The following is a 24,911-nucleotide window of genomic DNA, read 5'->3' on the forward strand; positions in this document are numbered from 1 at the left end:
TACGAGGGACACTTTTTCTTCTCTTTTTGAACCCACACAGGGGTCGGGAGCCAAGATGGGCCTCCCAGAATCTCCCGGGAGGAGCACGCTCTCCTTACCCCCACCTGCAGACGTGAGTTAGGACTGATTTCAAATGTCTACAAGACTTAGTAAGGAAAGTCGGAGGTTACCTAGTTAGATCATTCTCGGGGTAAGTTGGCTGGTATGTTCTCTTTAATCACGTGGCTTCTTCTACGCATCCACGCGGAGAAGAGCTCCCACCCTCCTCACACAAAAGGATCAGCAGGAAAAAAAAGCAAGCAAGCAAACAGGAAGAAAGCTGACCAGGCTATCGATTCGGCTGACCCACAGATGTTTTCTCTCCTCAAAATACACAACACTGTTTACTTACGCTACAAAGTTTTTTCAAACACGGGCTGAGACCCGCTTTCTGGAAGACGCTTTCACAAGCTCTCCGGCCAAAGCCCAACAGGAAAAATGAGACCTCGGTAACTCCTATTATCATTACTCTTCTGTTTCCCCAGCTCTGAGAGGCCTGTTAAGAGGGTGTGTGTTGGCCCCGTGCCACTCGGTAGCATGCCACATTCTAAGTCCTTCCAGATAATTCGGGATCTAAATACCGTGTGTGTGCGCGCACGCGCGCGTGTGTGTGTGCGTGTGCCTCGTGCCACTCAGTAGCATGCCACAGGGAAGAAAAATCACATTCTAAGTCCTTCCAGATAATGCGGGATCTAAATACCGTGTGTGTGTGTGTGTGTGTGTGTGTGTGTGTGTGCACGCGCGCGTTCCTGCTTCACTTAAAGGAGATGCGTCATTGTTTTGTGAAGGGGTGCTGGCATGGAGGGAGAAACAGGGACACCGATAAGAAAATATGAGCAGGCGTTCGAAGTGAACACGCACTCCTGGGATTTGGGGGTGGCGGCACCCCCATCTCAAACCCCACCCAAGACCCAACTTGTCCGTACAACGGGAAAGATAACAACGCGCCAAAAAGCGACAACCGTTCCAAGGTACCTTCAACCACGTGGGAGCAAACAAGTGGCTGGTAGGATGTGGGGCACTTCCTCCCACAGCTGCCTGTCTCGTCTTTGCCCCTAGTAACAGGGGAACTGCCCCCGGGAGGTCGCAGAAGACAGGACTGTGGAGACTTTCTTCACGTCGGGTCCACCGAGGCAGCTGGCAGATTAGGCCAGAGTAAGTGACCCCAATGAAAATACGCTACTGACACGTATGTGCAAAGTGACCTTTTGGGATGTTCTGCAGTGAAATCTCCAGCGAGTCACTGGAAACAGAGGGCTGAGAACAGCAAGACAAAAACAACATGCGGAAAGAAGTACAAATTAGGTTCCAAGAAAAAGCATTTAGGAGATAAAAATAAAATATCGAGGAGAACATCTCCGCCTTAGCCTTATCTTTACTCACCGTGAACCACCCTTATCTAAAATCCCTCCTGTCGGAGGTTTACCAACCCTGCAAAGATGTTCAGATTGGATCTCTTCCCTCCTGGGAGCTCTCCTGGGTTATTCCAGCCCTGACTGATCTTTCTCCCAGACTCTGGGCCTCTGGAGGACATTAACAGATAATTCAGTGTGTTTATATGTATAGTTTTCTCTCTTTTTCTGCAAAGCTGTATCTTTAAATATGCTAAGTTTAAAAAAAAAAAAGGGTACTAAATAATGAGTTCATATATAGAGAAAATATTCAGACAAAAAAAAAAAAAACCAACACTCACTTAAAATGAGGGATAAATCTGCGTAACACATTCTGTTAATACCCTGGTTAGCTAACATTCCCTGGCCTTCAGGTTATTACTGTATCAAAGCAGATGAAAAGTAATGTCAAGGAAATTTCTTCCATGGAACACCTTCTTTTCATTATTCCACTTATTCAAATTTTTATGAATGTCTTTGAAAGTCTTTAACCACTTTTTCCAGACAATGAGCTTTCTGCCTCTTCTAAGTATTTTCCCTCAGACCGAAAAACATCATTAATATTGGACTCTCTCCTGTCTTTTCTAACCTCTCCGACTTTTATAGGAGAGAACCCTGAAACACTTGCCGTTTTTTTTTTTTAATGTAGTTTATCTCCAGGAAGAACAGAAAACTGATTAACCACAATTGAACATAAAAAAAAAAAAAAAAAATCCCCTTGCTCTTGTGGTCTCAAACAAGCACGTTTTCCTCTCATGCTTCAAGGCAACAAATATAATTGAATGTAACTATTTAAAACATACCCCAGGCCTAACAAGCAGTTAGGCCTGTGCCAGGCCACAATGTCTTTGAGAAATCAATCTGGCCAATAAAAGGCTGGAGACTACGCACCCTCCTGAAATAAAAAAGCACAGAGATGTCTGTGATCAGGAGACACTGAAGACATTGAAGGAGCAAAGACATTTGGTAGGGAGCAGTAAGCACCTTCTTGAAACTCATATCTGGCTGCGAAGAATTAGTCACCTAACTTCCCTCAAAAACCTCATTGTTACAAATCGGGGGGCCCCTATAAAAAGAAGTCACTGTTCTGGTCCCTGGAATGTATTTTCATTCATAGTTCTGATTGGAGTTTAGCTATAGGTCATTCAATTTTTCAGAGTAAGAATTTCTCCAGAAATTCTTGCGGATGTACTATCGGGCACGCATTCGTTTAATGAAGTCTCTGGAAGGCGTTGCCAAATTTTAAACGTTCCATCATGCATTTATTCACCAGTCACCAAGCAACTGGTGAATCATTTAATATCTTCCCGTATTCCGCTATCAGATGAGTCTATAAAGGCTCTAAGTTTCTTTCTCCTTGGACTATAATTGTTTTGTTTAAAAAAAAAAAAAAAAGAGAGAGAGAGAGAGAGAGGTTTCTTTATTAAGTTTGCATTTTAAAATTCTTAACTGGCTATCAAATGAATCATTTTGCACACAAAAGGGGCAGAGTGATGGGAGTCCCTGTTGACTGTGTGAGAGAACCCTCAGCCAAAATACACACCCAGCTGACATTTCTCTTCTATGCAAGTGCCTGTGCATCTCGTGCGGGGCAACATGTCTGGCCACAGTGTTCTAAGGAAACATGTTCCTTGTCCTCCAGGAGTTGATAACGTGGCTGGAAAGTGACGCTGCAAACACGAGGAAGCAAGAAGTCTGAAAGCATGGGAATGGAACATAAAGAATGTCGGTGGGGGGCCTGGGTGGCTCAGTCGGTTAAGTGTCCGACTTCGGCTCAGGTCACGATCTCACAGTGCATGAGTTCGAGCCCCACGTAGGGCTCTGTGCTGACAGCTCGGAGCCTGGAGCCTGCCTCGGATTCTGTGTCTCCCTCTCTCTCTCTGCCCCTCCCCTGCCTGCGCTCTGTCTCTCAAAAATAAATAAAATATTAAAAAAAAAAAAAAAAAAAGAATGTACACAGGGGTTAACGCTTAACCTGAATACTCTGACCTGCACATGACTGTAACACCAGGAACAGGGCCCATGGCTACATAACAGAACAAATTAACTCGGTAGGAGGAACAAAGCAGGCCCGCCGGTGACTTACACAGCGCGTGAAGAAGACTGGCCCCAAACAAAACGCGTAAGGAGGCTGATTCTCCCGCACATTACCACCAGCCATTCGCAACACCTTCCTCTCCCACCCGAGTCTGCCGCAAGAGACCAGAAGGAGCACCTATTCATTTGTTAGGTGTTCCTGTTCACCACCCCCCCCCACCCTCGTTAGTCTATAAACTACATGGGGACAGAGGCTCATTTTCACCCCAGAACCCATCGGTGGGATTTGGCTCAATCAACATTCGTCAACTAACATGCTACCAAACTGTGCCCCAAGCCCTTCCCCCATTCAAAGTGGCCCGCCCTGTGCCCCACTCCCTCGGGGGACTTCTCGGGTGACAGATGATCTGACGATCCATCCACGCGATGTTTCAGTGGGTACAACTGTTTCTCTGCTGCCAGGCCACACGCACTCTGTTCTAGCCTCAGTTTTCCCAACGATAAAATGGAAGCTGGAACGTGTGCCCCACATCCCTCACTGTGAAATTATCGGGGTGTGCCGCAGAAGGGGAGGAAAACATGCCCCTCTGGGTTGTTTGGCCTAATAATTAAGTTGACATGAGACAGATTAGCAGGAGAAAAACAAATTCAATGTCATACATATGGGAGCTCACAGAAATAGACACAAAGAACGGCCCCAAGCAGGCAGCTTTAACACCTTTTAAAGAAAGAAACAATGATTTGTGAAGAGCTGACAAAGGGTGTTGGGCTGGCGGTAACAGATTAGTGAAAAAGTAATAGGGTTTGCTTATACAGCCTTCTCGGCCCTGAACTCCCCATCTTTGGCCATAAGGGCGCCTCTCCTTTTACCCTGCAGGTGCGGGAAGGATACCTTTCCCACAGGGAATTCATTTTCCGCTTCCAGAAGGGCAGAAAGTCCTCGCAGAGCCTCTCTCCGAAGTAATTCTGACTCAAAATCAGACGCAAAAGTGGCATATTTTGGGGTGGACTGCCCATGGCTGTATCAATGTGACCTCTTACTTTAGCTAGATTTTGTTAATCATCTAGATTTCTGGTCTCAAAAGCACAGTCTCTCCTTTAGGTATCGCTCATGGTATATCATGGTAGGTCAGTTGATACAGCAGTAATAGATTTGTTGTTTTACGCGACCTTTCCTAGGTCTGGTCTAGCTACCAGCATAACTGGACGCGTGAACCAATCTCCGCAGTGTTTCGAGGCGGTCTGTTTGCGAAAATAAAAATATTCCCCGCTAAACTTGATGGAGAGTTTCCTCTTTGGAAAAATGCACCGATTTTCCTCGAACTGGCTTTTCTACCTTTCCCTGGCGATTCTCGCTTCAGCAGACATCCGCCTGTCTGTGGTGTAGGGCTCGGGGCCCCCTCACCCCACGTCCTCTCCCACCACATGGCTCCAAGTCCCATCTAGACAGACTCCTCCCGGATCTGTAAGCCCGGCTTACCCCCTCCCACTGAGCTCCAAACCTGTTCCCAGTGGCTCTCTTGACATCTCCTCGTAGATGGCTCAGAAGCACGCACTGCCCAGTGAGTTATGCCTGGAACCTGGGATTTTTTTTTCTTTCGCTCACTCCCCACACCCTCCTCCAAGCCGCTCTCCCAACTGCGGCTGCTGGGAGCGTGTAAAAACACTCATCCGCTAATCACCTTCATGCTCAAAGGATGACTTCGATTGCTTTTAGGAAACACCCTTCTTGTGACCTCAAAGCCCTTCCTGACCTCACCCTACCACCCAACTCGGCGGCCCTGTCGGCTCTCACCCCCTCACGCCAGCCTTCTCTCCTGGTTCCAGCGAGCCTCAGGCCTCGCTCTGGCATCCTCGGCCTGGGGTTCTCTTTCCCACCCCACTTCCTGCCTCACCTAGCAAATTCACCTCCACCTTCAAGCCTTGGCTTAAATGCTTTTTCGAGAGGCCTCTCTGGCACTCACCCCACCTCCAGTTTAGATGAAGTCCCCTTATTATTTACTTCTAAGCATCACGTACCTGGCCTTTCCAGTTTCATCACGACTGTCAGTAGTCTGTGGCATGAGTTTAGTGTCACTCCCCTCACAGGCCATCAGAGCAGACCAGAGAGCTCTGTGCAGTTACCCCAGGAGCCACAAGCGAGCACGCAGTCCCCAAGTGCGCCTCCTTCCAGTGGGAATCCTGCCCGGCTGTGGCTGGAGGCCAAAAAGCACCAAACTTCCCGGCCAGTAGCCATTCAGAGGTAAAATCACAATCCCGCCCTCCAGCTCAACCTAAGACTGCCTCTTCAGCATTCCCGAAGATTCTCTGAGCCACTAACACATTCAATTCCTTATTATCTAGATCAGCTTCAGCAGCTTGTTTTCTGTCATTGAAACCTGACTCATACAGGTGCTCGATATGGGTTGAAGGACCATTCAATATTCATAAACAAGGGGCACCTGGGTGGCTCAGTTCGTCAGGCATTTCGGCTCGGGTCACGACCGGTAAGTCAGGGAAGCCAGCCCCGGAACTCTGCGTTAAGTGCGGAGTCTGCTAGAGAGTTTCTCTCTGTCTGTCGGTCGGTCTCCCTTCCTCCTTCTGCCCCTCTCCCCTGCTTGCACACTCTCTCTCAAAAAAACAACAAAAAAACCACATAAACAAGTTTATAACCTGCACACATCACACTTTTTAACGATCCACTTCAGCAACTGTCTTAGACCACTGAATTGGGTTATTTTGTGGGGTGACTCTTTTTGCAAAGCAAATGTCTTCAGAGATACCAACGCTGGTCATATTTCATGCAGGAAATAATTAAAATCAGCTTAAATATCGATGATAAAAGTCATCGAGCATAGTATTTTACGAGTTGAAGGGTCCATGTGCTGTTGAGACATAAGCCAAGTAGGTCCTAAAACTAAAAACTGCAGAAGTCTTCCGCAGTGTGAAAAACTCACTCTCCTAGCGCATCGCCGGGAGCGCAACGTGATAGGTTTTCAATAAACGACACACAAATCGTTCTCAATTGAAAATGCGGGCTCCTCGTTGTGCATCGATACTGCTTTGACATGTTTATGAGAAAAGGCCATCCCTGAGGGTAGGAACCATACAGTAAGTTAAGCTCAGGTCCCATCTCTGAGAAAGGAAATACAATTGTAAAGAATTGCTAAAGGGAGAATGTATGGAAAGGGGGGGGGTGTGGGAAAAAGGAAATGAAGGCGGGCTTCCTACCCTGTTCTCCCCACCCTGCCCACGTTGAGGGATCCCCTGAGGCCCTGAGCCATGCGGGTACAAAAAAATCCACTCTCAAACTTCCTAACCCCCTTTGTCTTCTGTGCACAGGCCAGTTTCCCTGGGGAGGTGAACTCGTGGCACGGGCAGGCTAGCACGTTCCATCCACCTGTCTTCGTGTGCCTCTTACCGACCCAATTCAGCAGACACGCACCGTGCGCGCTGGCCGTGCGACCAACAGCTAAGAGGAAGGCCGTTCCGGCCCCCTCGCTGCTGCTGGGAACTTGGTGGTTCAAGAGCTGCTGGGGGGCAAAGCCAGAGCAGTGCACAGAGCAGCGGGGACACGCCCTCGGTGGGCTTGGAGAATCGTGCCGAGACCCGCGCACCGGCTCCATCGGTCCGACACCCCGGAAGGTAGAGGAGACGCTGGAGAAGGTCTGCAATCTGAGCGACGATCGGCGGGTCAGTTCTGATGCCAAGGCCAGCCGTCCCCTCTGCAGTGACCGCGGACTTTGTAAACGGGGGGTTCTGGGGGGGGGGGGGGTACTGTCTCTGCTTGCTACAGGGCAAGGGTTTAATAACGTGGAAGAAAGGAAACCCCGTCGAGGGGCTGCGGGATGGTAAATGACTTTCCGCTGGGTGCAGACGCCCAAGGCCATCCGTATTTCCAATTTAATTTTGGAAAACAGATGTTTCGGTCAATTTTTCAGGAAAATTTAATCTTATAATTACTTCCAGAAATGCTCTGAAAACGTTCCTGAAGGATGAATTATTTAACTTCCTCAAGGTCGGGCGGTCGGTCACTCAGCACTTGCTGAACTTTCCCCCTAAGAGAAAAATCAACTATTAAGAAAATGGAAACAAAGTTCTCACTTTCCAAGAATTTACAGTGTATGGGGGGGGGGGGGAAGGGAGGAACCGAGATACTTAATGGCGGACAAATGATTCAAATCACAAAGGATGAAAAATTACAAATTCGAGGATCCTATTACCAACTTTACCTGTGAAAGACGTTTTGGACATGGGCTAAGACTTCAGAATTTAAAGAAGGTGGTGGGAGGGTGGGTGGTTAACTAGGCTGAACCATACTTGTTTCGTTGTCTCTTAAGAAGCAAAGTCTTCAAAGAAAGGTTAAGTTTTCAAGAGACGCAAGGACGGTGGTCTGTGAAAGTCTGCAACCACATGGCACCAGAGGGAGGGAGCTGCTCTGGAGCCATGAGACCTGGCTATACAATTCTGAGCGAGTTAAACCTCTGGGCCACTCATCCCACTTTGAGACAGGGATTATGATACCGTCCAGCTATATCACGGGGTACCCAATGGGCTGTGTAGAGTGCTTTGGAAACCATGAAAGGTTGGCCTGTGAAAATTCAAATTAAAGACAAAGAGGAAGGCTCTGGCAAGAGCGCGCCTGGGCATGGGAAAGAAATGTATGGACCGATGAAATGGTACCTCACAGGAGATGGGGGGAGGGAGGTTGGGGCGCACCCAGGATAAGCTGTTGTTGGTCCTGGGGTACCACCAGATGGAAAAATAACAATCTGGCCCAACACCAAGCCGACAGGTTTCCACAGATATTTAAGGAAGGACGAGGGTTTTTTTGTTTTTGTTTTTTTCAGAGTGAGTCGGGGAGGGGCAGAGAGCCTGATTCGGGGTCGAACCATGAGATCGTAACCTGAGCCGAAGTCAGACGCTTAACTGGCTGAGCCACCCAGGCGCCCCAGGACGGATGAGCTTTTACAAAGATGTGCAACACTCCTGAGTATTTACCCAAAAAGCAGAAAAACTCAAAGGGATATACACCTTCCTATGTTTATTGCAGCATTATCTACAAGAGCCAAATTATGGAAGCAACCCCAATGTGCATCCATAGATGAGTGGATAAAGAAGATGTGGTATATATACCCTACGGAATATTATTCAGCCATAAAAAAAAAAAAGAATGAAATCCTGCCATCTGCAACAACATGGATGGGGCTAGAGAGTATAAAGCTAAGTGAAATAAGTCAGAGAAAGATAAATACCATATGATTTCACTCACATGTGGAATTTAAGAAATAAAACAAATGAGCAAAGGGGGGGGGGAGACACAAACTAAAAAACAGACCCTTAACCACAGAGAACACACAGATAGTTACCGGAGGGGAGGTGGGTGGGAGGGTTGGGGGAAGGCAATTAAAAGCACACTTCTCTTGGCGCAGAGTAAGGTATGGACGTGCTGAATCACTATATTGTACACCTGAAACAAATACAACATTGTCTGTTAATTACACGGGACTTAAAAATAAATACACAAGTGCACAGGCACCGCGCAGAGGTCTGCTATCACCGTTCCTGTGTCTGCGGACACCAGCGGGTGCCTTTTGGGCTGAAGCCCCTTGCAGGGGCGACACGACCATCTGATCTGTGACTCTCAGAACTGTGGTAACTCACGCCCTGCCTCTGCAGAAGCCCGATGCCCCAGGCTTCCGACGCTGTCTCTTGACTTAGCCAGTTCACAGCTGTGTGGTCTTTTTTATTTGTTTTGAAAATACAGCTAAGTCTAGAGAACAGAGGCAACCGCATATCATTTTGATGTATTTCCTTCTAGACTTTTGGGTTCCAAGCAGTTTGCAGATGGCTGAGCTCATGACGTAAACCATTCGAGAGTCTAGTTTTTCGCACTTAAAAATTCTCCGAAATAATTAATTCTCCAAAATAATTCTCTCAAACATGAGTACGTGGCTAGAAAATATTCTAACATGTCTGTACCATAATTCATCCTTTTCTTTTTTTTTTTTTTTTAAATGTTGCTGAACCAGTCCCGGGTATTTCATTTACATCCATCGTTTGTTGAGGAACAAAGGTTCGTTTTTGTGGTTCCTGTATCTGGCTAAGGGCTACATCTCTTATGTAGTGTTGGATCCTTCCACTGGAGGCTAGCAAAGAATGGACACCATCAATTCTGACAACATTCGCTCTCTGCCATCAGCCTCATTAGCATCTTGGGAGAATCGAACCAAGAATCGTACCCATCCTTCAAGGCCAAGTTCATAACCATCTGCTCTGTGAAGCTTTAATGCCGCAACCACTCCAGCCCTCACTTATGTCTTCTCAACTCCAATAGCTCATCTCAAGGAAGTCATTATACAATCACCAATTGTTTGATGTCAAAAAACATTTTTTTTTTCCTCTTGGGTTGGTGGATACCTTTTGCTCTTGCTGCCTAGCACCTATTCAGATCCTTCTGGTGACAGCGTCCTATGTTCTTAACCTGGGGCACCAGCCCCGCTCTGATTCCGAGCCCAGCTCCCAACACGGAACGTGCTGATTTGTGCCTTTCTTAAGAGATAAGCACTCTCCTTTGCTTTAGGAACAAACACATGACCCAATATGGACCGGTGAAAGTCAGGTCCAAGACTTTCATTCAAACCGTTAGGGGAAGAGACATTTTCCTGCTGGACCCAATGATGAAAAATGTAGAGCTGGGGTGCTGGGGCCATCCTGCTTCCACAGAAGGAAGACAGGGCAAACACAAAGCAGAGCTGAGATAACCAGAAAGAACTAAGTCGCAGTAAACTTCTCTGTGAGTCGCTAGCCCGAATTACATCTGAATTTTTGTAAACAAGTGGCAGCAAGTTCCCTTCTTGATTAAGCCGGCCTCAGTTACTTTCTGTCACTTGGAAAATCGATTTAAAACAGTAAGGCCCCGAACGATCTGTCGATTAGATTTTAGACTCCCTGAGCTTGATTAAGTGTCCACTGATTCCCAACCGCACCAAGAACAGTGTTCAATGAGTAGCGTGCCCCCTTGGGTCCAGGGCCATGGGTCACTTTGCTCTGTGGCCGTCCCAGCACCTAAGACCGTGACGAACACCTCCAACACCTGTTTGCTGCTTGGAGTCCGGTCCTCAAGCGGAGTAAGACACTGTCTTTAGCATCAGCCCGTCACAGCCTGTTGGCAGAGACGAGGCTGCTGGCAAAACAGTGCCTCCTGCCCTCTGCATATCCCTCCAACGGCCAGGTGGAAGAGCTGGAATTCATCCCACATCACTCGGCGAAATGAGTGATTTTTAGGAACAAAGCACCAGTCGTCTGTCAATACTTCCAAATTTCGAGAGACGTAGTATCTGCCTTTTCAAGGAACTTGTTCCATTTGATTTTATTTTTCACTTTTGTGGGTCTGTAACAACTCCTCCAAGAGCAATTTCAGATTTTTCTCGTCATCTGAAGGATCGCCAAAAGGGATGCCCTTTTCGCCACACTCCAGAACAAAGGAGAAGACTCCTGTCCTTGAAAGAAAGGCCATTCTGGTGCCTGGGTGGCTTAGTCGGTTAAGCGTATGACTCTTCACCTCGGCTCAGGTCGTGATCTCACAGTTCATCATGAGTTTGAGCCCCACGTCAGTCTCTGCGTTGACCGCTCGGAGCCTGCTTGGGATTCTCTCTCCCGCTCTCTCTGCCCCTCCCTCAATTGAGCTCTATCTCTGTCTCTCTCAAAATAAATAAGTAAACATTAAAAAAGAAAAAAGAAAGAAAGAAAAAAAGAAAGACAGACAGACAGACTATTCTGACCAAAAATAAAAAACAAAAATAAACTCCAAAAGACAAACGTAAAATGAATTGAGATTCCACATGGTACATGTTCAGGGTCTTCACTATCTTTAAGTTGTGACACAGACACTTAACATGAGATCTGCCTTCAACACATTTTTAAATGTACAATATGGTATGGTCAATATGGGGACAACATTGGAGTGCCTGGGTGGCTCAGTCGGTTAAGGGCCCAACTTCAGCTCAGGTCGTGATCTCACGGTTCGTGGGTTCAAGCCCCGCGTCGGGCTCTGTGCGGACAGCTCGGAGCCTGGCGCCTGCTTCGGATTTTGTGTGTCTCTCTCTCTCTCAAAAATAAATAAATGTTGGGGCGCCTGGGTGGCTCAGTCGGTTGAGTGGCCGACTTCAGCTCAGGTCATGATCTCGCGGTCTGGGGGTTCGAGCCCCGCGTCGGGCTCTGTGCTGACAGCTCAGAGCCTGGAACCTGTTTCAGATTCTGTGTCTCCCTCTCTCTGACCCTCCCCCGTTCATGCTCTGTCTCTCTCTGTCTCAAAAATAAATAAATGTTAAAAAATTTAAAAAAAATAAATAAATGTTAAACAAACAAACAAACAAAACAGTAAGATACAGGCACAATGTTGCATAGTGAGTCTCTAGAATTTAATAACCCTTGCTCTTTTTAATATAAAAGTGTCTTCTAAAAGAATGTGCCCACCAAAGAAAACAAACACCTGATGACAGCCTGAATTTGGGGAATGGATTCTCTACCACATATAACTCTTTGAAGGCAGGTAGTGTAGCTGGCCTGTCCATCTGAAAAGCTTAAAGTCCAGGCACGGGACAAGAAAGAATAAATATGGAAATACTGTTAGTAATACTCTAACTTTTTTTCTTTTAATGTTTTATTTATTTTTGAGATGGAGAGAGACAGAGCGTGAGCAGAGGAGGGGCAGAGAGAGGGAGACACAGAATCCGAAGCAGGCTCCGAACTCTGGGCTGTCAGCACAGAGCCTGACACAGGGCTCGAACTCACAAACTGCGACATCATGACCTGAGCCAAAGTCGGACGCTTAACCGACCGAGCCACCCAGGCACCCCAAGTAATACTCTAACTGTGAAAACGGGTGCAATCATGTTAATTTCAGATCCAGTATGGATTTACAAATGGGACCTACCTATTTTTTTTGGGGGGGGGGGACTACAACCCTACTGAGGTCACCACTACAGAAATACGTGGTGTCAGAAGTACAGACACGAAAAGGAAAGTATCCTTTTTTCTACGGAATCGGCTATGAATAAAATGCAAAAATGCTTTACTCACCACAGAGGGAAACAGTTTGCCATAAACTTCTTTCGTTGATCTTTTCGAAATTAGACTTTCAAGAGTTTGCTGTATTTTCTGTGGTAGCAAAAATGTCATGCCCCAATAGAAATCATTTTAGAAAAACGCTGCTAATTAGAAAATGTAACAGTTATTAAAAAAAAACAAAACAAAACCAAAAAACAATTCAAAATGTTGAATGTGACTCAAGTGGCAATAGAGGAGATTTATCCCTGGAAAGAATTCTAACCCTTTGCAACCTAATGTCATCTTTAACACCTGAACACGCCCGAGTGGAGAAATGGACCACGGTACATTAATGTTTTATATACATACAGGAATCCGAGGACTTGTATAAAATACATGTTAAACGGACACAAATACAATAAAAAGAAAAGCAGGACGGAGAATGGATTTAAACTATCAAAAGGTCAAGATAAAGTGAGACAGTGGAACAGAATTCAAATTCAAAAACCACACCTAGAACAAATTCCATACCTGTTTTAAAGAAACCTTAAACGAGAAGCTTCTTTGATTTTTACCAAATCTCCTCTATCTTATCAACACATTGGGATTATATAGTTGGTACACAGCAAAAGATCCCACAGGAATGAGAATGAGGGCAGTTCTCCTTTTTAATTAACACTAAGCCGCTATCCTAAACCCTGTAATATCCCAGGCGTTTTACATATATAATCTCATAAACTCTGCAGAACAAGTCCATTAGATATGAATGTCTACATCCATTTTAAAGAAGAGAAAACTGAATTCAGCAGTTGATCTCTGCCTTCCCCCCCCCCCCCCCCCCCCCAGGAGCTCTACAATGCCCTTAAGCAGATTTCCAGGCCCCTACAAATTGCTGGGGGCAGCTCAGCCCCGTGGACTGTGCCCTAACCAGAGTATAAGAGATTTGCTGTCGCCGCCCTGCTGGCTGGACAAGCCGGACAAATGACTGCCCCTGTGGTCTCAGCCTGTGAGGAGGTTGGACTGGGTGGGTCCTGGCTCCTTCTGGTTCTAACCGTTGAATTTGATTTGAAAAATATAGCTTTCACCAGATTTCAGGGATGGTCTTTTTCTATTCCTAAGCATATACTGCCCGATATACTCACAACACATATTACAAAACCATTCAATTACTATGAGGACAAACCAGACGAGAAGCCTTCATTTCTTTACCAGCCATCACGAACAAATTCTATTAGGGATCCCTTTTAGGGGCTGTTGTCAGGGTGATAAGGCTGCGGTAGATAGAGCTTGGTTATCTTTAGTGTGGCTTAAATGTCACAACTCTTGTGACGCTTTCCCTAACGGCCCACACACCCCCACCCACAGCAGAACTCTGACCTTCCCAGCTACAGAGGACAAACACTGCGTCCTTCATGCACCAGACAAGCTTTGATGACTGCTTCCATGATTTTCTGCCTTGCTGGACGTGTGTTCCCTGAGACATGAAACCACCTGAACTCACCCCTGTATCCCCAGCACTTACTACGAGGTTGGGTGCACGATCAGTGTTCAACACGTGTTTATTGAAATACTGAATTGTCTTCCAAAAGGCAGGTAAGAAGGCAGACAAGAGAAGAATCTAGGTGATCTGTGTATTTTATGACTCATAGGATCCCACTAAACACATACCAAGTACATGCCTGTCTCATTTTGCATAAAGGATGTGCTCGTGAAAGATAAGGAGAATTCGAAATGGACTCATCTTGCTGATAATTTCCAAGAATCTTAATCTCAAATGAGGCAATTCTTCACATTTTTTTAAAGTTTATTTATTTTGAAAGAGAGAGAGAGAGAGAAAGTACAAGTGAGGGAAGGGCAGGGAGAGGGAGGGAGAGAGACGGAGAGGGAGGGAGAGAGGGAGCGAGAGAGAATCCCAAGCAGGCTCTGCACTGAGAGTGCGGAGCCGGACGCAGGGCTCAAACCCACAAACTGTGACATCATGACCTGGGCGGAAGTCAGACGCTTAACTGACTGAGCCACCCAGGAAACCCTTCAGGATGTTTTTTTTTTTTTTTTTTTTTAAACGTTTATTTATTTTTGAGACAGAGAGAGACAGAGCATGAACGGGGGAGGGGCAGAGAGAGAGGGAAACACAGAATCTGAAACAGGCTCCAGGCTCTGAGTGGTCAGCACAGAGCCCGACGAGGGGCTTGAACTCACAGACCGTGAGATCATGACCTGAGCCGAAGTCGGACGCTCAACCGACCGAGCCACCCAGGCGCCCCTAGGATGTTTTTAAAGTAAAAAAAAAATGTGTCATGGAACCTGAACACCACCTCAGTTCATCTACATTGCTAGAGACTTGAGTGTTTTTTTAACTTCGATCAGTTTTTTTTCAGTCCTTACAGTTACAAGCCACAACATGACAAAATCATTTATCTGCAGGCAACTGAAATTAATCAGATGGAGTTTTCCTGTGGCAGTTCTCCTCCAACTTCATCTTGGTTTTGTCTTGTTTTTTAAAGTAGGCTCCACGCCCAACGTGGGGCTGGATCCCCTGACCCCGAGATCAAGAGTCACCTGCTCTACCGTCTGAGCCAGCCAGGTGCCCCTCATCTTATTTGTAATTCAGACTCGAGTAGATTAGGCTATACTGATCCGTACGAATTCTTTTAATATGTGAGAACAAAGACAGGAAGCACCACATGTCCTGAAATCAGGCCACAATGCCCATCCCCGAGGTGGGGCCAGTCAAGGAGGTTTCAAGGAGGGGGGCCATTTTAAACTGAGTTCCAGGGGCGCCTGGGTGGCTCAGTCAGTGGAGCGTCCAACCTTGGCCCAGGTCATGATCTCACAGCTTGTGAGTTCGAGCCCCGCGTCGGGCTCTATGCTGACGGCTCAGAGCCTGGAGCCTCTTCAGATTCTCTGTCTGTCTTTCTCTCTCTCTCTCTCTCTCTCTCTCTCTCTCTCTCTCTGCCCCTCCCCGGCTCACACTCTGTCTCTCAAAAATAAACATTAAAAAAAATTTTTTTTTTTAACTGAGTTCCAAAGGAAGGAGGGAGCAGACTATGGGGGCAATGTTTCCTAAGAATGCAAGGGCAAGCAAGGCTGATAACACAGAGGAGGAAGCAGAGGACAGCAAAGGGATTCCCTGCCAGACACCGGAAATCCTACCTTCAGGGTGATGAGTTCACCGTCGGACAGAAGCTGTAGGCTCACGGAAAGCCCTCAAGCCCCTCTGTCCTTCCCCCTCCCAGCCGCCCCCTTCGGGCTTGCTAGAGGCCAGCCCGCTGCCCCCGGTTCTCCAGATGTTCACAACGCTATTCCAACTGTGTGGTTTACGTGCGAGTGTGCCTTTAAGTTAAACCATAAGCTCTTCAAAGGCAAGAACCTTGTTTTTTGCTGATGTTCTTGCCCTGATAACTGGTAAGGGTAGTAGGTACCCAACCAATGCTGTTTGAATGACTCAATCAACGAGCCTATTATTTGCAGTGTTTCAGAGCACGGAGTTACAGACACTGCACACAGATTCTAGGGGCAGAGGACAGGAGAGAAGAGGCTCCTGGAAATGAGAAAACCACTCATAGGAGGAAAAACCTAGGCAACCACTTAGAGGAAATTCGGATAAGAGAATGGGATGTGGAAAGAATCCTAGGAAATTCAGAGGCCGAAATGAACCTCTTAATTTGTGAGAATAAAAACTTACGCAGCAGAATGGGCAGCTTTGACAGTTTACGATGATTCCAGCTCTGGAAAGCTGGGAGCAGGGACAACTCAGTAACAGGACAACTCACATCACTGCACCACTCACTGCAGGGAGCAGAAAGGAAAAGACTCTGTCTGGTCTCCACTTTCAATGCACAGTTTTGCACACCCCCTCTTTACTACACTCTGCGCTTTGCTATCCCGCTACAATTTCATTTTTAAAAACAGATTAAAATCATTTAGTCCAGGCATCTGCATTTTCCTAGCAGCCTGCATTCTTCCACCAGTTCTCTCTCCTACCTTCCCACACTAAAATCCTTTCCCTCTCCCCTTTCCTAAATATAATTCAAAGAACCAAGTGCCTTTTGGAAGATCAAAAGGGTTTTTTCCTCTGGTTCCGGACCAACATTTCTGTGAGATTCTGCCGAATGCTGAAGTGGATTTCTGAAATGCTCTGCGGTGAGGTTTCCAAAAGGCAACCTCGATTCGGTATTTGTGAGCCTGACAGTAGATGTGACTGAAAACATTTCGCACGTAATTAAGGATTCTTGTGTCTGGTGTTCAGCTCTGTCCTTTCAGGGGCAAGGACATGTCACTGTTCATCTGTGGAAGTACACTCCTAAGTTAGATTAAAAGCTCACTCGAGGGGCTCCTGGGTGGCTCAGTCGGTTGAGCGCCGACTTCGGCTCAGGTCATGATCCTGCGGTTTGTGAGTTCGAGCCCCATGTCAGGCTGTGTGCTACAGCTCGAAGCCTGGCGCCTGCTTCGGATTCTGTGTCTCCCTCTCTCTCTCTCTGTCCCTCCCCTGTTGGCGCTCTGTCTCTGTCTCTCTCTCAAAAAATAAAATATTTTAAAAATATATAAAAAATCCAAAAAGCTCATTTGACAAGACGTGAGGTCATTTAAAGGAAAAAGGAACCTTTAGCCTGATGACCACAAGTGGCTTAGGCAGGCACGGGCCCTGGCCAGGAAATGGAGAGACTACACTAACAGAGAGTGTGTGGACACAGGGAGGTAGGGAAAGGGCAAAAAAGGCAATGATGGGAACAGCTCAGTACAAATGGTCCCCATAAAATCTGACCACCCGACCAAAACAGGAATCTGTGAGCCTGGGCGTTGCCTGTCCCAGACCCACTTAGACGTGTGCATTGCAGCCCACATGCAGGTCTAAAACGTCCAGGATGTGCTGGCCCAGAATAAGGAGAAAGGGGAGGCAGGTGGTAAGCCCCAAACTTCTGGGATCAGCCTGGAATTAGGATGTATATTCTCCTAATCCTACCAACAATGTGCTGACCAACGGTAGATCAAGTCTTTGCGCTTCACGTCAGTGGTACGTTGAGACGATCCCGGCCATTCTAGCTGGATTGAAATCCTTGGCTTTCCAAGGAACTAGCTGTGGAATCTCAAAGGACGTATTTCTGAGGCTGTGTATGTCCTTTTCAAAACAAAACAGCAACAACAACAACAACAAAAAAGGTCTCTGTTTCTTTTGACTGCTGTAACACAACAGCAGGCGATTAGTAGAGATTTGCTAAATTAGCAAATAAAGGAATACTTAATTGAAACATAAGCTAGCACACAGTTGCTGCTTAGTAAGCGTTCGTGACTTTGAACCTCCTCCTCCCCTCTAACTTTGAAGTGTATTCTCCATGTGGTTCCCTGTTTGGCCTTTATAAAATGTATCAAATGAACAAAGTCATTCTTTTTCTAATTGTAAAATAATACAGGTCCATCGTTGAAGGTGAACATATTGCATGTTAGATTCGCCAATTTTGAAACGTACTGGGATGTCGACACCACACTTCATTAACGGTTTGAGATTTATATCAGAATGCTAAAAAAAAAAAAAAAAATGCAAAGAGTCAAGAAAATAAAAATCACTCACTCCATCATCCAGGGATATTACGATGTTTTGACATATATTCCTCCAGACATTTTTTCCACGCAATGCTCTAGAAATACATTTTTTCTACAAAAATGGCAAACGTAGTAGGTACGTTTGTATAGCCATACCAAAATTTAACTATCCTCTTACTGCCATGCACTTCTGATTTTTCCCTTATTTCTGGCCATTATAAACAAAGCTGCATGATCAACATCGCTGTGCACACATTTTTAAAAAGATGTTTCTAACTAGCTACGGCATGAGAAATTCCTAGAAGTGGAAATTACTGGGTCAGAGGTGCGCATATCTATCGTCCACAGAGACTTTATTATATTCTTATCGGCAATGTGTAAGTACGGTTTTAACTTACACTAATTACTACTGCGGTTGAACGTTTTCATATTCGTGGCTATTTACATCTCGTTATCTGTGGTTTTTCCTGTTCATGTTGTTTTACCCATCTCCTACTCAAGTTTTTCCTCTTGATCATACCATACAAATTAGTATGCCTTTGTGGTTGCCAATTTTCCGCCATGCTTTCTTTTGCTTTTGGTTATGGTAAGCATTGATGATAAGAAGTTTCCATTTTCATGTGGTTACATGTATCAGCCTTTCCCTTTATTTTCAGTTTGCAATTCACATGCTTCTAGACAAAAATGCTGTAATTCTGAAATGTTTTACTTTTTACTGTTTAATACTAATGTTTTAAAGAGGTAACACAAAAGAAACACCTTTATGATATTAATACAAATTACTATCCCAGAGCCACAGTATTTTCATTTGTAAACTAAGAATGTATTTAGATGTTCATATTTCATGAAAGGTTTGGGGCTTCCAAGCGCCCGGCTGGCTCAGTCAGTAGAACATAGGACTCTTGATCTCGGGGCTGTGAGTTCGAGCCCCACGTTGGGTATAGTGATTACCTAAAAGGAAAAAATCGTGAGGCATCTGGGCGGCTCAGTCGGGTGAGTGTCCAACTCTTGATTTTGGCCCATGTCATGATCCCAGGGTCGTGGGATTGAGCTGCACGTCGGGCTCCACACTGAGCATGGAGTCTTCGTAGGATTCTCTTTCTCTCTCCCTCTGCACCTCTCCCCAGCTAGTGGTCTCTGTCTCTCTAAAATAAATAATACTAATAATTAAAAAATAATAAATCCTTAGGGGCGCCTGGGTGGCTCAGTTGGTTAAGCGTCCGACTTCGGCTCAGGTCATGACCTCGTGGTCCGTGAGTTCGAGCCCCACGCCGGGCTCTGTGCTGACGGCTCAGAGCCTGGAGCCTGCATCCGATTCTGTGTCTCCCTTTCTCTCTGCCCCTCCCCCGTTCATGCTCTGTCTCTCTCTGTCTCAAAAATAAATAAACAGTAAAAAAAAAAACTCAAAGAGAAAAATTAGGAAAAGATATAAAATCCTTACTATAATACCAATAACTAAGATAACCACCGCGAATAGTTTAAACATTTTTATATACACATTTTATGTGTAATTTCAATGTATCCACATATACATACACATACGCGTATACATGTATATACTTTTACATTAACAACTGGCTCTGTGTCTGTTTTACCACTTCACTTTTTTCCCCTCAAACTTCCTGCCACTCCAAAACCTCTCAGCCAATGTTGACAGCTGGGGAGGGGGGGTGGTATGTGTGAAGATAAATGCAACACAGAGAAAATGCTTTGTGCTTTTAAAATATGGAATCATATTGCATATGCTTATCTGAACCTTCCTTTCCCTGAACTACATCTTAGAGTTTACTCAATTGATCTAAATTACTTTTAACAGCTACTTAACATTACAGAGTATGAATGTGCTACAATTTATTTGGCCATTCTATTTTGTTTCCCATGTTTTGATGCTATTCAATATGATGCAAGAAGTGTGCTTGTATGTATATAACCTTCCTAACCAGTGCTTTCTAGGAGATAGATGATCAGGAGTGGGACTGTGGGATCAAAGGCTGTATATATTTTTAACTTTGATAGATATTTCCAGATGGCTCTCCAGAAAGACTATAAACATATTACATATTAAGACTCTCTACGATGTTTGAGATAGGTTTCTAATAGACTTGGCCAAGTAAAGGTTGACTTATCACCTACGACTTCAGGAGAAAATTAAATACCCACTGAACACATTTTAATTATTCTCCTAAAATTCCAGTGATAATGATTTGGGCTTTTATTACTCTCTTTGCTTCCCTATAATGCTTTTATCTATTAATACTACAAGAAAAAACACAGAAAAACAGATTATACAATTCTTCCACCATGAATTCAAAATAAACATTTGAAAAATGTTGAGACTATGACTTTAAAATATATTGCATTCCTTCCTAATTATCTACCATAGTTTTTATGTTGGCCGTTTAAACTAAAGGGGAGGGGCTGGGGGGAGGAAACGACATATACACAAAAGTCACAAGAAAAAGCCAGGACCTTTCAAGGTCTTTTCCCAATTTGCCAAAGAAAAGCAGCAGGAAGGAATGAAATTAGGAAATCTGTTTTGAAAAGGGATCAGTCCAAAAAGATACAATCTAATACTTAGGGAAAACCATCGAGCAGCTCTAAAATTCTACTCAGAAGGTAGCTCCAAACCCAAAGGCGAGCACAGCCATTCTGTCAACATCTTACAACTGGCTTATCGTCAAACGCTTGCTTATCGTCAAACGCTTGCTTCGGCCCACACAGACCCCGCCTGTGGTTCTTCCTATGTACCTAAGCACTCCCCGTACTGTTTTTGGGCACCTCCTTCTCTGCAGGCCCTATCTGAAGCCCAGCTTTTCAAGCAGTTGCCTGCATTTGATAAACCCTACCCCTCTGCTTCTCAAATAGACATTTTTGCATTACATTTGTAAAAAGTTTTAATAATCCTGTGCTAATTAAGACTAATGAGCCAGCATAGCATCAGAACAACCAATGTTCACACCTCTGCAAGAAAGTTAAGTCATTAGTGAGGCGCCTGGGTGGCTCGGTCAGTTGGGCGTCCGACTTCATATCAGGTCATGATCTCACAGCTCGTGGGTTTGAGCCCCGCATCGGGATCTGTGCTGATGGCTCAGAACCTGGAGCCTGATTCGGATTCTGTGTCTCCCTCTCTCTCTGCCCCTCCCCTGCTCATGCTCTGTCTCTGTCTCTCTCAAAAATAAATAAACATTAAAAAAAATTAAAAAAAAAAAGTCATTAGCTGAAGCCATTCTGTGGGCCATGAATAAAAAGGGCAGGTGAATCCACTCACTACCTCAGTAGTAAAACGTACTTTTAAGCAAAATTCATTGACCATATTAATAATTATACCAAATACAATGAAAAAAAACCCCTCATGTTTCTAACCCATAGGCTTTTATTTGTAAAAATTATAATATATTGACTGGCACAGATACCTTTCATAAAAACACCTTATTTTACCATGTAAGACTGGATACTAATGGTTTCACACGACGCTTAAGAGAGCAAGATTTTGGGGCGCCTGGGTGGCTCAGTCGGTTAAGCGTCCAACTTCAGCTCAGGTCATGATCTCGCGGTCCGTGAGTTCGAGCCCCGTGTCGGGCTCTGGGCTGATGGCTCATAGCCTGGAGCCTCCTTTGGATGCTGTGTCTCCCTCTCTCTCTGCCCCTCCCCCGTTCATGCTCTGTCTCTCTCTCTCTCTGTCTCAAAAATAAATAAACGTTAAAAAAAAAAGAGAGCAAGATTTTGATCAAGTAGCAAGGAAATTAAAATAACCAGGGTTCAATTACGTTCCATTAAATAGTCCTAATTTAATTTCTCATACAGGAAAAAAAGTAACCAGCAAATTTTGATATATGTACTCGAATACAGCATACTACTCCTCAAGTACTGCATGATTATTTCATGGAATACCAAATTACAATTATGGTAGCAAATACCTTAAGATGCCACTATGAACTCCTTGGCTTCAAATGTGCTGGCTTTCACCCAAAAGTTTACAGTGAGAAAGTCACATCTATGTGGCTTTAATCATTCTTCAACAAAGGATCGTTTATAAAACGAATGGTCATAAAAACAATTAACACCTAACAAATGAAATCTTTCCTGTTAATATTCCATGGACACATGTTTTCACACACCAGAACATTAATGTGGGAGGTGATAAAATTGAAATTCTCTTGGAAAGTGAATCCTTGACTTGTATTTCTTAACTAGGAAATGTGTTTTTTCAGACCACTTTCCCCACAGACTAATACCTGTAAAAAGATCATTTGGAAAAAAAAAAAAAAAAACTCTGAATACCAGTATTTAAACCCCTTCAAAATTATTTACAAGTAGGTCACGGTTTCATGACTGATATGAGTCTTAGCCATGAAAAATCCTAAAGTTTTCGGTGGACTTATATGTAATATTTTTTAATTGGTCTTTAAAATTAAAGATTAATTTGGGGTATTGAAATTTATACTCATTAAAATTTTTAAAGATTCTCCAAAAGTTTCTCAGTAGGTGTTTTCATCACCAACTATCGCTAACTAAAAGACAACAGGTTGATTTCAAAGCAGAACCAGGGCCTTTGCTGGCTAATTAGCAAAATGGTTTTCTTCTTTCACTATGTTGGTTGAACTAGAAGCTTCCAGATCACATTTCAATAAGGTTCAAAGTGAAAGTCCTTTGTTGGCTGACAAATATGGCAGCTTCCAACTCAGAATACGTTTTCTCTAAAATTCAATGTTCTAAACAGAAGTTGGTTTTCTAAGCTAGTCCACAAAATTCTATATGACCCGTATGTAAATGAAATACTGTTACATGTGTTTCAATGCAGAGAATACTCTCCTTTGCAATACCCATTCTGTCATCATTACAAGACATTAAGCAAAAACCAGGGCGCCTGGGTGGCTCAGCTGGTTGAGCGTCCGACTCTTGATTTGGGCTCAGGTCGTTATCTCACAGTCCGTGGGTCCCAGCCCCGCATAGTGCTCTGCACTGACAGTGTGGAGCCTGCTTGGGATTCTCTTCCTCTCTCTCTCTCTCTCTTTCCCCTCTGCCCCTCCCACTCTCTCTCTGAAAATAAATAATAAGCTAAAATAATAATAACAAAATAAAAGTCAAAAGATTCTGCTAAAGAAAACAGTAATGGAAATTATATGACGTATTTACTTCTCTGGAAGCCTAGTGCTTGAGGCAAAACATAGTTGGGGCTGTTTTTGTTAAAACAAGCAAATGAAATAACCTAATAGCAAACTTTGGGAATATATCTTCCTGTCTGGCTTCTGTAAATTCTATTATCTACTTAATATGCTTTTTTCTCAGTAAAACACTCCTGGTTTCAATAGCCATTCTTTTGCTGCTAGGTGATAATACACTGTTATCATATAGAAAATTATCAGTGTACATTTGGTTTAGGGAAAGTACGCGTAACTAAAGAGAAAGACCATTTAACATCTCCATGGAGCTTTCAAGAGCTCTGGAGACTAAGGACACTCTATGAAAGCCTCATTTTACTTCAAAACATATGGTTCCAAAACCCTTTGATGGTTAAGTGTCACAGGTGCTAACTACATGTTTTTCAACTATAACCAGGGGAGATTTTTTGGTATACAAAGAGAAGGCATAAAATGGAAAACAGGAGAGGTTGGAGATCAAAAACGAGGGAAGGAGAGAGTCATATGCATAACTGAAAAACCCCCACCTGTCTGAATGGAAACTGAGCTAGGAAAAGGGGCAGGAGGAAGGACGGGTCTGGTTACAGATGTGTCTCCACCTGAGTTCAGAGCAGGGCTGGCTTCTGGTGGAAAAGAGACCAAAAAGTCTTGCCAGGGATGGTAGCATAGTTCCAACCTCTAACTGGAAGAAAGAAGGAAAGAAAGAAAGAAAGAAAGAAAGAAAGAAAGAAAGAGAAAGGAAGGAAGGAAGGAAGGAAGGAAGGAAGGAAGGAAGGAAGGAAGAAAAAGGGAAACCAGTTGATTGGCTTCTAATGTAAGTGTGACACTGGAAACTGATGGCAAATATTGTCATAGATGCAGTGAGCACAAAGCTCCTGAAATGAACAGACTTGGGGGGGAAGAGAAACCAGAGAAGGAAGCGTCGGACCAGCGCGACCACTCCGGGCATCCAGCAGCAATGACTGTTCCGGGACCCAACCAGACGCGGTGGTGAATACCAGTGTTTCCAGAAATTTCTTAGAGAAGAGCTGGGGAAAACATTTTATATATACATAGGTATGCGTATACAGAATACATATAGGTATTTATACACATACACAAAATAAAAATATATTCGTCTAGGGGTGCCTGGCTGGCTCAGTCGGTACAGCATGTTGACTCTTGACCTTGGGGTTGTGAGTTCGAGCCCCATGTTGGGTGTAGAGATTACTTAAAATAGAAAAAGCCTTTTAAAAGATATATATTTATCTGAAATACCGTCAAACTGGTGAATTCGAAACTATTTACTTAACGTCCTTGGCAATAAACAATTCACAGAAAGAAATTTGAATTAAAATGCAAAGAAAGAAGGGAGGAAAGATCTGATGAACCTTAACTACTGGTCTCCTCTGGATGGAGACAGCACATTGATGATGGATGTTGATGACTTACTATGGTCAGCCACTGTTCTAAGGCTTTCACCTCAACCATCTCCTTTAATTTTCACCACCACATGCTCAGGGATCAGGGCGTCTGGCTGGAAGGCGGCAGCCAGAGTGTGGGCACAGTGGGAGGCACGGCAGGAGATGAGATCGCCCAGGCCCCTCGAAGCTTGAAGGCTGTGTGAATAGTTACAGCGGATGTGAGCAGTTACATAGGGTACAGTCAGAGCTGAGGGGCCAGTGCGGCGGGCCTTTTTGAGGAAATGTCACTGAAGTTGAGGCTTGGAAAAGGGTTACTGAGAAGAGACAGT

At 44.6% G+C, this 24,911-nt stretch overlaps 1 protein-coding gene across 5 annotated transcripts in view; it reads right to left on the bottom strand.

The window, feature by feature from the left end:
* The window catches only part of PIP4K2A (phosphatidylinositol-5-phosphate 4-kinase type 2 alpha), a 183,993-nt gene that overhangs the window by 107,101 nt on the left and 51,981 nt on the right, over positions 1-24,911 (bottom strand). Inside the window, exon 1 of one of the 5 annotated variants that reach the window (XM_049624678.1) lies at positions 392-3,326. The exons of the other annotated variants lie outside the window; for them this stretch is intronic. Within the exon in view, the coding sequence (XP_049480635.1) occupies positions 392-505 (114 nt within the window). The 5' untranslated portion in view covers positions 506-3,326. Of the gene's footprint in view, positions 1-391; positions 3,327-24,911 lie in introns of those variants that run through there. 5 annotated transcript variants of the gene reach the window in all.

The sequence above is a fragment of the Panthera uncia genome, chromosome B4 (genome assembly GCF_023721935.1).
Source record: "Panthera uncia isolate 11264 chromosome B4, Puncia_PCG_1.0, whole genome shotgun sequence".
Classification (NCBI taxonomy): domain Eukaryota; kingdom Metazoa; phylum Chordata; class Mammalia; order Carnivora; family Felidae; genus Panthera; species Panthera uncia.